The 17305-nt window shown below is 38.5% G+C and overlaps 1 protein-coding gene across 2 annotated transcripts in view; it reads right to left on the bottom strand.

Annotated features, from left to right (window-relative positions):
- Window positions 1-3531: 3531 nt before the first annotated feature.
- The window catches only part of GPAT3 (glycerol-3-phosphate acyltransferase 3), a 76781-nt gene continuing 63007 nt past the window's right edge, over window positions 3532-17305 (bottom strand). For both annotated transcript variants that reach the window (XM_037830152.1, XM_037830153.1), the window contains 5 exons: window positions 16338-16393; window positions 15697-15782; window positions 14993-15121; window positions 8637-8716; window positions 3532-4823 (listed from right to left, as the gene is read on the bottom strand). In XM_037830152.1, the coding sequence (XP_037686080.1) occupies window positions 4712-4823; window positions 8637-8716; window positions 14993-15121; window positions 15697-15782; window positions 16338-16393 (463 nt within the window). In that variant the 3' untranslated portion in view covers window positions 3532-4711. The remainder of the gene's footprint in view (window positions 4824-8636; window positions 8717-14992; window positions 15122-15696; window positions 15783-16337; window positions 16394-17305) is intronic.

Genomic DNA, 17305 nt, shown 5'->3' with positions numbered 1-17305 from the left:
TAACTCTTGAAGACAACTGTACAACTATGTAGCTTACAAGGGGTGACAGTGTTATGGTGAAAACCCTGTGGATCATACTCCCCTTACCCAGTGTATGGATGGATGGGTAGAAAAATCGGGACAGGGACTAAATGAAGATTGGGGTGGGATGGGGGGGGGGGGTGATTCAGGTGTTCTTTTTTACTTTTGTTTTTTATTCTTATTTTTATTCTTTATGGTGCAAAGAAAATGTTCAAAAATGGATTGGGGTGATGAAGGCATGACTATATGATGGTACTATGAACAGTTGGTTGTACACCATGGATGACTGTAGGGTATGTGAATACATCTCAATAAAACTGAATAAGGAAAATAAAAAAATACATATGCAACTAACAGCAGTGTCAAAATATGTGGAGCAAATACTGACAGATTTGAAGGAAGAAATTGATGTTTCTACATTAATATACGAATCTTTAAAAAACACCACTTTCAAGAATGGGTAGAACATCTAGATCGAAGGTAAATAAGGAAATACAAGACTTAAGGAATACTCTAAACCAATTCGACCTAACAGATACATATAGAACACTTCAGCCAACAACAGAATACACATTCTTTTTGAGTGTACATGTGTCATCATTCTCCAGGATAGACCCTATCTTATGTCACAAAACAAATCTCAAAAAATTAAGCAATATTGAAATAATATATCTTCTCTGACCACAATGGAATGAAGCTAGAAATCAATAACAAAGGAAGAAATGGAAAATTCACAAATGTGTGTAAATTAAACAAAATACTCCTAAACAACCAATGGGTTAAAGAGGAAATCACGAGGATATTAGGAAATATCTCGAGGCAAGTGAAAATGAAAACACAATATAATAAAACTCAAGGGATGCAGCAAAGGCCGTGCTGAGAGAGAAATTTATAGTGCAAAATGCTTACATTAAAAAAGAAGAAAGATTTCAAATCAAAGCCCTGACCTCCCAACTGCAGGATCTTGAAAAAAAAAAAACAAAAAAAAACCGTAAACTAAAACCAAAACAAACAGAAGGGAGGGAAACCAAAGATTACAAGATAAATGAAAGAGAACAAATAAAACAATATTAGAGAATCAACAAAACCACAGCTAGCTTCTTTGAAGAGATCCATTGACCAACCCTTAGCTAGACTGACAAAAAAAGAGGATACAAATATTGACAATCAGAAAGGAAAAGAGGGATGTTACTACCGACCCTGCTGAAATAAAAAGGACTATAAGAGGGTACTATGTTTCCAATAAACTAGATAACCTAGATAAAATGGACAAATTCTTAGAAACAACCAACCTTCACTGACTCAAGAAGAAATAGATCCCAACAGAACACTTACAAGTAAAGAGATTGAATCAGTAATCACAAACTTCCCAAAAGGAAAGCCCAGGACCAGATGGCTTCAAGGGGAATTTTGCTAAACATTCCAAAAAGAACTAATATCAATCCTACTCAAACTCTTCAAAAACAATTGGAGACCACTCCCTAATTCATTCTATGAGGCCAGTATCATCCTCAACAACAGCCAGATAAAGATACCACAAGAAAAGAAACCTACAGACCAATACATCTTATGAATATAGATGCAAAAATCCTCAACAAAATACTAGCAAACCAAATCCAAAAGCATATTAAAACAATTATACAAGAACAAGTAATCAACATAGTTTGGCACTGACACAAGGATAGATATAGACCAGTGGAATCAAATTGAGGGCTCAGAAATCAAACCTCATGTTTAGGGTCAACTGATTTTTGACAAAGGGCAAGGAATACTCAAGTGGGAAAGAATAGTCTCTTCAACAAACGGTGGACCTCTCTTGTGTACCATATACAAAAATCAACTCAAACGGATCAAAGACCTAAATATAAGAGCCAGAACTATCAAGCTTCTAGAAGAAATTGCAGGGAATCATCTTCAGGAAATTCTGTTAAGTAATGGTTTTGTAGACTTTATACCCAAGGCACAAGCAACAAGAGAAAAAACAGATAAATGGGACTTCATCAAAATTTAAAACTTTCTGTTTCAAAGAACTTTAACATGAATGTAAAACAAGCTACACCATGGGAGAAAATATTTGGAAACCACATACCTGATTAAGGCTTAATATCTAGGATATATAAAGAAATCCTTCAACTTAATAACAAAAAGACAAACAGCCCAATTAAAATATGGGCAAAAGACTTGAATTGACATTTCTCCAAAGAACAAATAAAAACAGCCAGAAAGCACATGAAAAGATGCTCAACATTGCTGGCCACCAGAGAAATGCAAATTAAAACCATAATGAGATGCCATTTCACACCCATTAAAATGGCTGCTATTTAAAAAATGGAAAATTACAAGTGTTCAAGAGGAAGTGGAGAAATAGAAATAGTCATTCATTGGTGGTGTTGATGTAAAATGGTGCAGCCGTTGTGGAAGACCGTTTGGCAATTCCTCAGAGAAGCTAAGTATATAACTATCATATGACCCAACAATCCCTCTACTAGGTATATACCCCAAAGAATTGAAAGCAGGACTCGAACAGATATTTGCACACTGATGTACATAGTGGCATTATTCACAACTGCCAAAAGATGGAAGCAACCCAAGTGTCCATCAACCAATGAATGAATAAACAAAATGTGGTATATACATATAATGGAATGTTGAGTATTAAAAAGGAATGACGTTCTGGTTCATGAGACAACATGGATGAACCTTGAAGACATCATATTGAGTGAAATAAGTCAGACACAAAAGGGCCAATGTTGTATGATCTCACTGATATAACATAATTAGAATAAACAAACTAAGAGTCAGAATCTAGAATATAGGTTTCCGGGGGACAGGGTGGGGAAAGGGACTGGGAAGTCAAGACTTAAAGTATATAGGGTTCCTATTTGGAACAATGGAAATGTTTTGGTAATGGATGGTGGTGATGGTAGTATAACATTGTGAACATCCTTAACAGCACTGAAATACACATCTGAATGTGTTTAAAATGGAAAATGCTAGGTATGTATATGGTAGCAGAATAAAAATTTAAAATCCATGTAACTGCACTACACACACAGTGAGCCCTAAGTTAAACTATGGACTATATAGTTTATAAGCACAATTATAAAATGTGCTTTCTTCAACTGTAACAAATGCACCTTCCTCAACTGTAACAAATGCGCCAAACAATGCAAAGGAGTGTGAGTACAGAAGTTCAGATGACCATAGGGGTAACCTATTTGCAAATTTCCCTTTGAGGTTAAATCCATGGAGCTAGATAAGACATGTTCTTGTTGCCTGTTTATAGGCAATTAAAATACAGTTGCCCGAGTTCACCTGCAAAATAACTGCAAAAGTCTGTGACTTTGCTCAAGGTGGGGTCTACAGAGCCAGAGTCCAGATAACTCTGCTCAAAAAAAGAAAAAAAAAAAATCCAATGGTTCATGTTCTCATTTCCCAGGTTCCAGTGAAATCAAGTTAATGTCATTCAAATGAAGAAAAACAAAACAAAACAAAGAATCCTTGTTTGCAATAAGAAAAAAATCAACTTACTCAAAACCAGAGAAGGGTGAAGGGGAGGGGAAAATAATGCAACACATTTAGAAATATAGAATTTATTCATAGTCACTGTAAGACCGTTTCACATTCTGTACATGATTACCAGAAGATATATAATACTCTCAGAGTTAAGATGGCATTATATTGCTATCAAACATTGCTTACGCTGTGTGAGTTGGGGAACATTTGTTTTCCCCTTTAAAAAATTTAAGGCTCAGTTTCCAAAAGGTAATTTTACCACTTATTTTTCTGTTTAAGAGACTGAGAATGCTCTGAAACAAACCACAAGGGAAGGGGGGAGGCTGTGATTCTTTCACGCTTTCATCCTCCCACTGAAGACAGTCAGTGTGATTTTTTTGTTAAAGGCTCCTCCTATTTGAAAATGTGCTTGGTTAATAAACAAATCAGTGGAAGGGAGGGAAATTAGACACAGGTCATGAGCACACAAGCAAGGAAAACTAACTAAGCTCTTTCTTACCAGTTGCTGCCTAAAAATGTATTTACTCATGAATTGCCTATGTATAAATGCAAACATACATTAACTTCAACTCACTTTTCTTTGATGAAGCTTACCAAATAGTATGTCTCTTCCAACGCACTGGTAAAAACTGTTTACATTTCCTATCGACTTTCAAATCAGGTGGCTGGCTACCGGCTGTCATTTCTGCTAAATAGAATCTTCCATTTTTCTTTTCAACCTTGCAGTTGAACACAACCAGAAGAGTAACCTCACATAGACTTGCAACCCCACTGCTTATGATCTAAGGGAGTGGGGCCAGGGGCAGGGAGGAAGAAAGCCAATTATGGAAGGAGAATTCAGGATATTTTTTCAGAATTACTATATCAACAGGTTACAAACAACACTTTTTTCCTGTATGCATGTTTCATTCATTAAACGACTCATCATTTTACAAAAGGCAGATCTGTTTTCCCCCAGTAAACTACCCTAAGTTCATGGGCTATTGCAATAACAACAAAAGCCCCCAAAAAGGGCACCTATGGGTCTGCCTCAGGCATAAAGAGGTAGAGACAATCATCCTGTTGTAAAGATTAACAATAAAAAAAAGAACAATAAAATAAAATGAAATCCAAGAAAACATTCCATTTGTAAGGGCTAGTTCTGGGAAGGCAATTTTTATCTACAGCGCGACATTCATTCTGATTTGGAGTCGAGAGATCCATTGCCCACAATCATCTTGCTATAATTCTTCTGCTGCTCTTCCTTAAAGGCGTCCTTCACCCTTGCTCTCTTGAGCCCTCCATCCCTAGGAACAAAAAGGCAAATATATAAAAGATCCCCCCAGAAGGATAGAAAGGGTTACATATTAATGCATGCTGTATGGTACCATGAGGCTGAAGAGCTCATCAGCAACAGGGCAAAGAACACTGGATTTGGAAATCAAAAGACCCAGACTTCCATCTCTGCTCTACCACTTACCAGATGTGAATGACTGTGAGAAAGGAACAACCTCCCCCATCTTTGGCTAAAATTAAGAATAGTATCTTGACACAATTTCTATTTAGATATCAGTGCTCAACATTTGGACACTATATTAAAACTAGGATTGTTCACCAAAATTTTCCTCCCAAGAATGCAAAACACTGGTTTTTCCTCTAGCTATGTCTTACTGGAAAATCATGCAGAAAATTGAAAATATACATATAAGAAGTGGTGGGGGTATAGTGTATATGTGGGTAAAACTCCTTAATGATAAATGGATTAACCTTTATTCAAATCTAATCATGTCTAACAAGTTATGTTGTCTTTCAAAGCACTATATTTCAGATATTTGTAACCTGCCTCATTCCAAAACAAACTCAGAATAAAACAAATAACAAAACCTTAAATTCCATTTACCCAGTAGCTAGTGTCTGTGTAAGCAGTTTTCCTTAATTCAGAGCCTGTGAATCTTTGAACTCTCTTTAGAGAGGTGAAAACACAGACCTGCCTGAGTTACAAATCTCTGCGAGCCTTTCCTTCTTTGAACTCCAAAGAGAAACAACAAACCAGAATTGCTGGGAGGAGCCTGGACTATCAGGGGCCATCATCTCCCTCCTAATCTAATGTTTTAGATTTTGACTCCTAGGAGAGCACGGACTGAGAACCTGCTTACTTTACACTGTACCTGTTTAACTTTAACCCAGTTAAACACGAATGTTTACCAAGTGCTCTGTGATGATGACAAGTGATCACAGATTAGCCAGTGAACTCCGTGCCTAAGAATAGAACTTGACCTACATACAGATGCCAGCCTGAAACTACCACATTATTCTGGTCTTAGAGTCCAATCCAAGACACAGTAAGTCCTCAACTGAGAAATAGATGGTGGTCCACAATTTTCCAGGGTGTCAGTTTTCATGAAACAAGGTTATAAATTGTGATTAGGTCCCCAGAATTGTTCAAAAAGGCCTCTTTTATCCCAAAGAGCTACCTCTCACTATCCATAGCCTTCACATGAGTTGTGAATCATAAGAACTAAGGAAGGGAGGAAGATAAAAAGAAAGGCTTCTCCTCCTTCACTGAAGTTCAGATCAATAAGAATCAAACTTTTAAAGTTAGCAATGTTCGTCTTTGAGTATCGTGACATTATTTTCATATAATTCTCCATCGCTAGCACCTCTAGACCTCCTGCTGCTCTAAGGCCCCAACTGTGACTTGCTACCCTTGGAGACTTCAAAGTTATCCAATTCCTTCTTTGCAATGGTAGCAGAATTTAGCTCTTAAGAAAAGCAGAAGTCATATACAAGAGCCAGTTTAAGATCATTCAATTAAGTTCTCATTTAATCTAGGAAAAAGCAATCTAGACACGTTCATTCACACCTAACGGGTGAATGACAAATATTTTCTGGAAGGGTAAAGAGGCCATTTTCTTTTTAAAGAAGAGGCTAGGTCATTTATAATAATCTTTCCTTATAAAATTACAAATGGCCTGATATAATGAAACTGAAAAATTCTGAGGATCAGTTTTGACAGATTGAGTTAAGCTCATCGGATTCAGGAGTCTGTCCTGTGGCCGACAACCCTAGGCTGTTTTCATCTCTCATGGCTTTCTTCCTTTCCTCTGCGTCTGAGGCTACAGATTCAAAGCTCCCGACTTTTCATGATGGCTTCAGAGCAGGAGCAGTGGGGGTTGGACGTCAGATAAGAGGAAGGGTGGGGAAAGAGGAGGAAAAAATGATCAAAGAAGAGTATGCCAGTTATGCATATGGACAAGGATCACTTGGATATTTCCCAACTAAGAGAAGTCTATAATTTTTTGAGGTTATGATATCTGTAATTTAGTTTAACATATTCCAGCTTAGATAATGTTAGTCTTAACCTATGCCTAAGGGGCAGTGAATTCCCTGAACTCATACTCTGGGGATGGTCGGCCAGCGTGAAGTCAGTAGACACCCTTCAGAGGTGCCCCTGAGGTCTTCAGCGATCTCTCCCACATTACAAATGGGCTTTCACTGTCAAAATTAGTGACTTGTTAATTAGCAAAATGGATGTCAGAAACAAGCTTTCAGGGGTGAAAGTCGTATTCGAGATATGTGAATTGGCTAAAATATTACAGACATTCCCCATCGTTGCATGAAGGAGTGTGAGTTTCTCCAGAGCCTTGAACCCTAACAGCCCCGAGTTCTTCTGCTGCCTCAGAGGATGCTTGGTTGCCTGGCAGACAGTCTCACTCAGCCAAATCCTGAAGCTGGAACATTGCTGCAGTTGCCTCAAATTCACCTTCCATGTAAAGCAGCTTTTGAAACACCAAAAATGACAGATAGCAGGGACTTTATGGAACTCAAAGGACTTGAATTATGGACTATTTTGTGCCAGCTTGATAATATAACATCTGGATGTGTATAAGAATTTGATTTCCCATTATAATGTAGGTGTAGCTAATCGTCACCTACAATCAGTCTTCCTCAAAAAAAAAAAAAAAAAAAAAAAAAAAAAAAGCTAAAAACTAAAGCCAAGGGAGGAATGGGGAGTTAACTGCCTAATGGGAATAGAGTTTCTGTTTGGAGTGATGACAAAACTTTGGTAACAGATGGCAGTAATGATGCCCACGACATTGAAAATGTGATTAATGCTACTGAATTGTACATTTAAAAATGGTTAAAATGGCAAATTTTATTGTATATATGTTACCATAATAAAATAAAATTATAAACCAAACTAAAACCATAGTTATCAAGACTAAAATATTTCACTTATTTACTCTCTTTCTTTTAAATCATATAGTTATAGCTAGAGTTAAATATGAAAGAATCTATAAGTTGCCCCCAATGTTCATTTTCCCTAAAAATCCATTGTTCCCTTCTTCTACAGTTAAAAAAAAAACAAAAACACTAAATTTTAGCTAGGCACTAGGCCACCCAGGACAGAGACTACGTTCCTTGACCTCCTTTGCAGCGAGGCATTACCGCATGATTTGAATTCTAGCCAATGGATACCAGTGGAAGTGGCATGTCCAACTTGCAGCGTATGCTCTTAAAGAGAGTCATTTGCTGGCCATTTGCTGCATGTGATGGGCAGAGCTGCAGCAGTCATCTTGGACCATGAAGCAGAAGCACAAATTGAGGATGGTGGAGCACTACAGCATGAGCTGTTACACCAGCCTGAATGTCCACGTTTAAATGAGAGGAATAAACTTCCGTCTAATTTAAGCCATCATTATTTTATGTAAACCACTGTCACTTTCAGCTAACTATAAAGTATGTAAGCACAATGAATGACATTAAAAGTTGTGTTGTAGCACAACAATACGAATGTAATTAACTGAATTATATATTTGAATGTGAGTAAAAGTGAAAATTTTAGGATGTAACAAGAATAAAAATTTTAAAAACAACATAGGACTGTACAACACAGAGAACCCTAATGTAAACTATGGACTATAGTTAATAGTATGATAATAATAATATTACTTCATCACTTGTAACAAAGGTAACATAATAATGCAAAATGTAAAGAGAAAACTGTGCAGGGGTATGTGATATAAGAACTCTGTAATGTGTGCATGATTTTCCTGTAAATCTACAACTTCTCTAATTAAAGAAAAGAAAAGTTACAGTACTTCTGAAAATTTTCTTACCAGGAAAGCTCAGTTAATCCTCCTTGTACAGCAATGGCAGACTTAACCCTATTAGCAAATTGGACTGCATCTTCTCCTTCCTGCAAAACAACAATAACAACAAAAATATACATCTTGGTGCAGAACTTTTAAATAATACCTCAGAATGTCTTATAATTGTGTATTTGTTTTAAAATATAAGATTCACTTTTTTTATACACAGAATTCCGGCATACCCTGACCCCTTCTCCCGATACCCCGATCTACTAACTTTAACATGTTGTCACACCGCTATTTCTTTCCCTCCCTCTCTCCCTACCTATCATTCATCATCTATTGCTCTGTCTTCTGAACATATGAGAGCTAGCTGCACACATCCTTGAACAATCACTATAATTCACATACACAATTCCCATGAACCAGAACATTCTTTTATGCAATCCCATTAAGCGCAGCTAAGAAGTTCAAGAAACTCAACATTGATACAAAGCTTACATTCTATATTTCCTTTTTTTTCTCTTTCTTGTGTCCCAACTGTGTCCCTTTGAGCCTCCTGTCCTCCATCCTCAGATCCCATCCAGGATCATCCTCGGCATTCAATTTTCACCTGTTTAGACTCTTTTTTTTTTTTTTTCAATTGTGGGAACATATATACAGCCTAAATCTTCCCATTCCACCCCCTCCCTAGCATTCCATTAGTGGGATTAATCACATTTAGAATGTTGTAATGCTATCACCTTCCCACCATCCATTACTAGAAATTTCCCTTCACCTCAAACAGTAACCCTACACTCATTTCTTAACTCCCCATTGCCGCTTCCCCTACTTCTCGTAACCCATACTCTACTTTTCATCTCTACGGTCATATTCTCTGATAATTCCTTTGTGTTTACTGTGGGGCTTAAATTTAATCTCTTAAATCCATAACAATCTTGTTTTTCTTTGATACCAACTTAACTTCAATAGGACACATAAACTATGTTCCTATACTCCTCCATTCCCCTACCTTTATATAGTTCTTGTCAAAAATTACATATTTTACATTGAGTCCTAAACCACTGATATGTCATTAGAGTTTGTGTATTTTATATCATGTAGGAAGTAAATAGTGGAGTTACAAATCAAAAATTGACTTCTATTTGTATTCCATTGTGGTTAGGGAATGTGCTTTGAATATATTCAATTGTTTTTTTTTTTCTTTAATTTATTGAGGCTTGTTTTATGTACCAGCATATGGTCTATTCTGCAGAAAGATCCGTGATGACTAGAGAAAAGTGTGTGTCCTAGTGATTTGGGATGTAAGGTTCTATATCTGTCTGTTGAAATTCTCTCTCTCTCTCTCTCTCTCTCTCTCTCTCTCCTTTCTTTGTTTCTCTGTCAGTAGGGCTCCCTTTAGTATCTGAAGTAGGGCAGGTCTTTTATTGGCAAAATCTCTCAGCATTTGTTTGTCTGTGAAAAATTTAAGCTCTCCCTCAAATTTGAAGGAGAGTTTTGCTGGATAAAGTATTCTTGGTTGGAAATTCTTCTCTCTCAGAATTTTAAATACATCATGCCACTGCCTTCTCGCCTCCATGGTGGCCGCTGAGTAGTCACTACTTAGCCTTATGTTGTTTCCTTTGTATGTGGTGACTTGTTTTTCTCTTGCTGCTTTCATAACTTGCTCCTTCTCTTCAGTATTTGACAGTCTGATCAGAATATGTCTTGGAGTGGGTTTATTTGGATTTTTTCTATTTGGAGTTCACTGGGCATTTATGCTTTGTGTATTTATATTGTGTAGAAGTTTTGGGAAGTTTTCCCCAACAATTTCTTTGAATACTCTTTCTAGACCTTTACCCTTCCCTTCCCCTTCTGGGACACCATTGAGTCTTAAATTTGGGTGTTTTATTTTATCTATTGTATCCCTGAGATCCATTTCGATTGTTTTGATTTTTTTCTCCATTCTTTCTTTTGTTCTTTTATCTTCTGTTCTGTGGTCCTCTAGGACACTGAGTCATTGTTCAACTTCCTCTAATCTTGTATTATGAGAATCCAGAGTCTTTTTATTTGGCCAATAGTTTCTTTCATTTCCATAAGATCTTCCATTTTTTTATTTACTCTTGCAATTTCTTTTTTATGTTCTTCTAGGGTCTTCTTTATGTCCTTCTAGGGTCTTCTTTATGTCCTTTATATCCTGTGCCATGCTCTCATTCTTTGATTGTAGTTCTTTGATTAATTGCACCAAGTACTGTGTCTCTTCTGATATTTTGATTTGGGTGTTTGGGATTGGGTTCTCCATTTCATCTGGTTTTATCATATGCATTAAGATTTTCTGTTGTTTTTGGCCTCTAGGCATTTGCTTTGCTTGATAGGGTTCTTTCAAGTTATAAAAAATACCAATCTGATTTTTCAGATCTTCAACTTGGTGGCGTACACTTTCTCTAACTAACCAGCAGGTGGCGTCTGCAAGTCACCTATTTCCCTCAAGTCAGTTATCCTCAACTTTGTCTTTGTGGTGTGTGGGGAAATGATTCTTGTGGGGTTCAATTGGTGAACTCAGTTTGGGTGTGTTGTTGGTGCTGTCCGCCCTGAATGTGGGGCGTGTGTCTGGGTGGTTAGGGAGGCAGGGCAGCTTTAATAATCATACCTCCCAGGTGTTCCCAGAGATTCAAGGCTGTTGCAAGAGTCTAAGCCTTCATTTCAATTTTGCCATAGATTTTCTCTGCCGCTGATCCACAAGTCCCCAGCATTGATGTAGCATCCCTGGGTTTTTCAAGTGGGCCCCCCTTCTCAGCTATGATCTTCTAGGACCTCTGCTGAGGGAAGGCTGTGCTACGTCACAAGTGTCCGCCGTCCCTCAAGGGACGCCCCGGGCCACCGGGCCATGCAGGGGCGCTCCCAGCCTGATGCAAAGATGGCTGAATGGGGCGTCTCACCCTCCTACCTTTCCAGCTCCGGGACAACTAGCTGTGTGTGTACCCAAGGCCACTATCCACGGCCGATACTGTGGCGTGTGCACGGTGCCATGGGATACACTCCCCATCACACTGGGTTTCCTGGCGTGGCTCTGGGCTGTGGGTCTGGCCCCAGGCAGGAGTGTCTCCAGCCTGCTGGGGAGCCGGCTGCAAGCAGTGCAGTTTCTTTCTCCTTTTGGCTCTCCCCTCCGTACCCCTGGCCCTGAGGGAGTCAGCAGCAGTCTATCCCCCACACCAGACACCAAGAGGTTGGCACAGCCCGCTCCTGCCGTGGTTCACTGTGCAGTTCTCACCGTTGTAACTGCAGCCACTCCTGGGTTTTTTTGTTTTTTTTTTTTAAAGAACTAGTCCGTCTCCAAACACCAACCCCCAGTTTCCCCACACCACAGCACGGCCACGGGACTTTCAGCCGGCTTACTCACTCGTTTCAGAATGCAGACTCCCGGTTTCACCAAGTGCACGGTCCCTGTAGTTTTAGCAGAACTTGTCCAGCTGGTGCATCACTGGAACTGGTGTTCTGGGTCACTTTCCGGTTTTTATATAGTATTTTTCACAGAGGTGTTTTTTGCCTGTCTTACCTAGCCGCCATCTTAAGTTCTCCTGTAAGATTCACTTTTATCTTAAATATTTTCTAATTTAGGTCAATCATATCACATATTGTTTGTTCTATCAAGAAAATGCAGTGCTGTATTTTTTTATCATGTGCATGTATTTTTTTATGCTCTTTACCAGTCTTACCCAAGATATAATATCCCATAATATCCATAGGTTCAGTAAATCAACATAAAATATAGAAACTATTATGTAAAAGAGTTTCTGAATATAAAAAGGGCTGTTTTAAAGACAGCTAAATACAGGTATACCTTGTTTTATTGTGCTTTGCAGATATTATTTTTTTTTGGTTTTTGTTTTTTTGTTGTTGTTGTTGTTACAAATTGAAGGTTTGTGGCAACCCTGCATGGAGCAGTCTCCTGGCACCATTTTTCCAATAGTTTATGCTCACTTTATGTATCTGTGTCACATTTTGGTAATTCTCACAATATTTCAAATGTTTTCATATTATTATATCTGTTATGATGATCTCTGATCAGTGATCTTTGATGTTACTATTGTAATTGTTTGGGCGCTCCATGTGCCACACCCACATAAGAAAGTAAACTTAATCAATAAATGTGTGTGTTCTGACTGCTCCACTGACAGGCAGTTCCCCGTCTCTCTCTCTCTCTGCTCAGGCCTCCCTATTCCTATTCCCTGAGACACAACAATATTGAAATTAGGCCAATTAATAACCCGACAATGGCCTCTAAGTGTCCAAATGAAAAAAAGAATCTCGGGCCTCTTACTTTAAATCAAAAACTAGAAATGATTAAGCTTAGTGAGGAGGGCATGTCAAAAGCCAAGACAGGAAGAAAGCTAGACCTCTTGCACCAAACAGTCTAGTTGTGAATGCAAAGGAAAAGTTCTTGAAGGAAATGAAAAAACTACAGCAGTGAACACACAAATGATAAGAAAGCAAAACAGCCTTATTGCTGACATGGAGAAAGTTTTAGTGATCTGGATAGAAGATCAAACCAGCCACAATAGTCCCTTAAACCAAAGCCTAATCCAGTGCATGGCCTTAACTCTCTTCACTTCTGTGAAGGCTGAGAGAGGTAAGGAAGCTGCAGAAAAAAAGTTTGAAGTTAGCAGGGGTTGGTTCATGAGGTTTAAGGAAAGAAGCTGTCTCCATAACATAAAAGTGCAAGGTGAAGCAGCAAGTGCTGACGTAGAACCTACAGTTAGTTATCCAGATGACTGAGCTAAAATCATTGATGAAGTTGAACACACTAAACAACAGATTTTCAGTGGAGATGAAACAGACTTGTATTGGAAGAAGATGCCATCTAGGACTTTCCTAGCTAGAGAGAAGTCAATGCTTGGCTTCAAAGCTTCAAAGGACAGGCTGACCCTCTTGTTAGGATTAATGCAGCTGGTGACTTAAGTTGAAGCCAATTCTCTTTTGCCATTGTGAAAATCCCAGGGCCCTTAAGAATGATGCTAAATAACTCTGCATGTGTCCCATAAATGGAACAACAAAGCCTGGATGACAGCAAATCTGTTTACAACATGGTTTACTGAATATCTGAAGCCCTCTGTTGAGACCTACTGCTCAGAAAAAAGATTTCTTTCAAAAGATTACTGCTCAATTGACAATGAACCTGGTCACCCAAGAGCGCCAATAGAGATGTACAATGAGATTAATGTTTTCGTGCCTGCTAACACAATATCCAATTCTGCAAGCCCATTGATCAGGGAGTCATTTCAACTTTCAAGTCTTAATGATTTAAAAAACACATTTCATAAGGCTGTAGCTGCCATAGATAATGATTCCTCTGATGGATGTGGGCAAAGTAAATTGAAAACCTTGCGGAAGGGATTGACCATTCTAGAGGCCATTAAGATCATTTGTGATTCGTGGGAGGCAGTTAGAATATCAACATTCACAGGAGTTTGGAAGATGTCGATTCTAACCCTCATGGCTGACTTTGAGGAGTTCAAGACTTCAGTAGAGGAATATACGGCAGATGTGGCGGAAATAGCAAGAGAACTAGAATTAGAAGTAGAGCCTGAAGATGTGGCTCAATTGCTGCATGATAAAATTTGAATGAATGAGGAGTTGCTTCTTATGGATGAGCAAAGAAAGTGTTTATTGAGATGGAATCAACTCCTGGTGAAGATGCTGTGAACACTGTTGAAATGACAACAAAGGTTTTAGAATATTACATCAACTTAGTCAATAAAGCAGTAGCAGGGTTTGAGCAGATTGACTCCAATTTTGAAAGAAGTCCAACATGAGTAAAATGCTATCAAACAGCATCACATGCTAAAGAGAAAACATTTGTGAAAGGAAGAGTCAATCAGTGCAGCCAGTTCCACTGTTCTCTTATTTTGAGAAATTGCCACAGCCACCCCAACCTTTAGCAATCACCATCTTGGTCATTCAGCAGCCATCAACATCAGGCAAGACTCTCCACCAGCAAAATGATTACGATCTGTTGAAGGCTCAGATGATGGTTAGCATTTTTTAGCAGTAAGGTATTTTTTTCATTAAGGTGTGTACATTTTTTAGACATAATGCTATTATTCACTTAATAGACTACAGTATAGTATAAATATGACTTTTATATGCAATGGGAAACCAAAAACTAGTGTGGCTCACTTTATTGTGATATTTGCTTTATTGCAGTGGTATGGAACTCAACCTGCACAATCTGTAAGGTATGCCTGTACATCATTAAAAAATGACTCATTTGCTGAGAAAGCAGGAAGGCAGTCCAACTTTAGTTAATGTGAAGAAGGAATACACCCAGGTATTCAGGTAAAGTTTTTCTCAGCCTTTGTCTGATAAGATAAACCCTCAAAGACCAGCTCTTATCTGTGGCATACCTCTCTGGTCATGGGGGGCATGTACCACACGTCACAGACGATGGCCCAGCTGGTCATCACTCGAAGCAGGTAGCTCACTAGGTTGTATTTACTACTGTTCCAAAATGCATCACCAAACTGAGGGTTGTACTGCGGAAAAAGAAAAGAAAACACATCCCAGTTATGAACCAGGTGGTGGCTTCTCTTACCCATGCCCATGTTTTTAAGGTAGCAGGTCAAACACCTCTATCATACCCCAAGAAAAAGAGAAGCACTTCACCTGACAGAAATGATCAAAGCAATAAAAGGAGACAGCTAACTCCTCTGACTAAAATAGATTGCTTTTATAACTAGAGCCCCATGGCCCTGGGCATGATGGGAAAAACAGAGCTATTTACATGACTAATGACTATTGTCTCCCGGCTTAACTGGAAGGTCTATGAAAGTAGGGACCATCTCTGTTTTGCTTATCACTGTACCTTCAGTACTTAATACAGTGTCTGGCACACAGTCACACAGTCCACATCTATATACATAGAATTAGAGAGACAGAATGATAAAGCAAATGGGGTGAAATGTAAACACCCAGTGATCTAAGTGAAGAGTAAATAAGTGTTCCTTATATTATTCTTGCAACTTTACTTTAAGTTTGAAGTTATAGCAAACTAAAAAGTTACCAAGTCACTACTTCGAGGGGTTGAAGGGGAGAAGAGTATCTGTGTTACCTTAATTGCAACTGGATATATGGTTCCTCCAATTTCAAAGCTTCCCTTTTTAAACATCATAACTGAAGTGTTGTTTATGCACGTTCCTGCAGGGGGTGGGAATGAAGGGGGAGGGGTGAGGGGGAGAATGTTTTTAAAGAAATCTATTTTTTAGCAAATTTTCAAAGGAATTATTTTTATGTAAAGTAATTCTAAATATTTAAATCATATGAAAATTACAGACATTTTACTACCATTTCACAAATCAGTCCCTGTTTAAGTAATGACAGATCTAAGCAGGTTTAATAACAAACTCTGACTTTACCATTGAACATTCTAGAAGTAAAACTCCTTCACGACAGGTGACAATTTCATACATTTAAGATCAGAACCCTTGAAAGGTTAGCAACAATATTTTTCTAGGTTCATTACCTAGGAATGACTTCTAAAATCACAAAATACCATGACATGAAAGTACTATCAAATTTCAAAAGGAAACTAGGGAATTAATGGCTCAGAGAAGGCCATCCCATTCCTGTAGGACAGCAGAGATTGGACTAAGAAAGCCAATTCTAGAGCTATTCTATTCCTTATACATTTTTGGTGGTGGTGGTGGTAATCAACTATCACTTGATACAAGAATGGCAAGCCCCCATTCTTACCTTCAGGAAAGATTAATATGGGTAGTTTTTTCTTATCTGTAATGTGTTCTTTTAGTCTGGGAAGAAAAATAAAGGATGAAAATTCTACCTTTAGAAAGAGAGCAAGAGAGAGATGGGAGGCGTTTTTGGCCTCCTTCATGCTCTTCGTACATTCTTATACTTCATACCACTACTCTTCATATGCTAATATAATTGTAAAGCAATAAGGAAAAAAGAAATAAGACACAAGTAAAGGAACTAATCTTGAGCTGTTCCTTTTCTAAACGTGAAAAGATATCAATGCTACTTCAATTTCTCTGATTTCAATGATTTTCAGTGCTCTCTGCCTATTATTAAACAAGAAGACTAGACAGTCATGTGCCATGAGCTCTGACACTTCCAGGTATATATATTTTCTCATCTGAAAATTGGGAATATTGATTGCTAGACCTGTCTATCTAGTGGCCATTAAGTATAAAAAGACTTCTTAAACGAGTCAGGTTGAACCTTCATATGAAATACACACCATAAAGCCAAGAATAAGTGAATTCCTTCCAGGCGTAAATCCTGTTCTCCTTGCAGCCAGCCTTATGTTCCCACCTCTGCTCACCATAAACTGGTAAGGGCTGGGGTAGGGTGGTGTGGTGGATTGAATTGTGTCCCCCAGTTTGGACATGTTCGTGTTCTTGGGCGCATTCTGGTGGGTGTGGGCCCATTATAAACAAGATCTCTTCAAGATGCTACTTCAGTTAAAGTGTGGCCCAAATGATTCAGGTTGGTCTTGAATCCAGATTACTGGAGTCCTTTATAGGCAGAGTGAAAGTCAGACAGAGAGAGAAGCCCGGAGAGGCCACCATGTGCATTGCCATGTGAAGGAAAAGCCACGGACCAAGGATCACCAGCAGCCAGCCCCAGAATGCAACAGGCTTCTCAGAGAAAGCATCGCCCCGCTGATGCCTCAGTTTTGGACTTCTAACCTCAAAACCATG

This window comes from Choloepus didactylus, chromosome 3, assembly GCF_015220235.1.
Source record: "Choloepus didactylus isolate mChoDid1 chromosome 3, mChoDid1.pri, whole genome shotgun sequence".
NCBI classification, from domain to species: Eukaryota; Metazoa; Chordata; class Mammalia; order Pilosa; family Megalonychidae; genus Choloepus; species Choloepus didactylus.
This window is presented reverse-complemented; position numbering and strand designations above follow the sequence as displayed.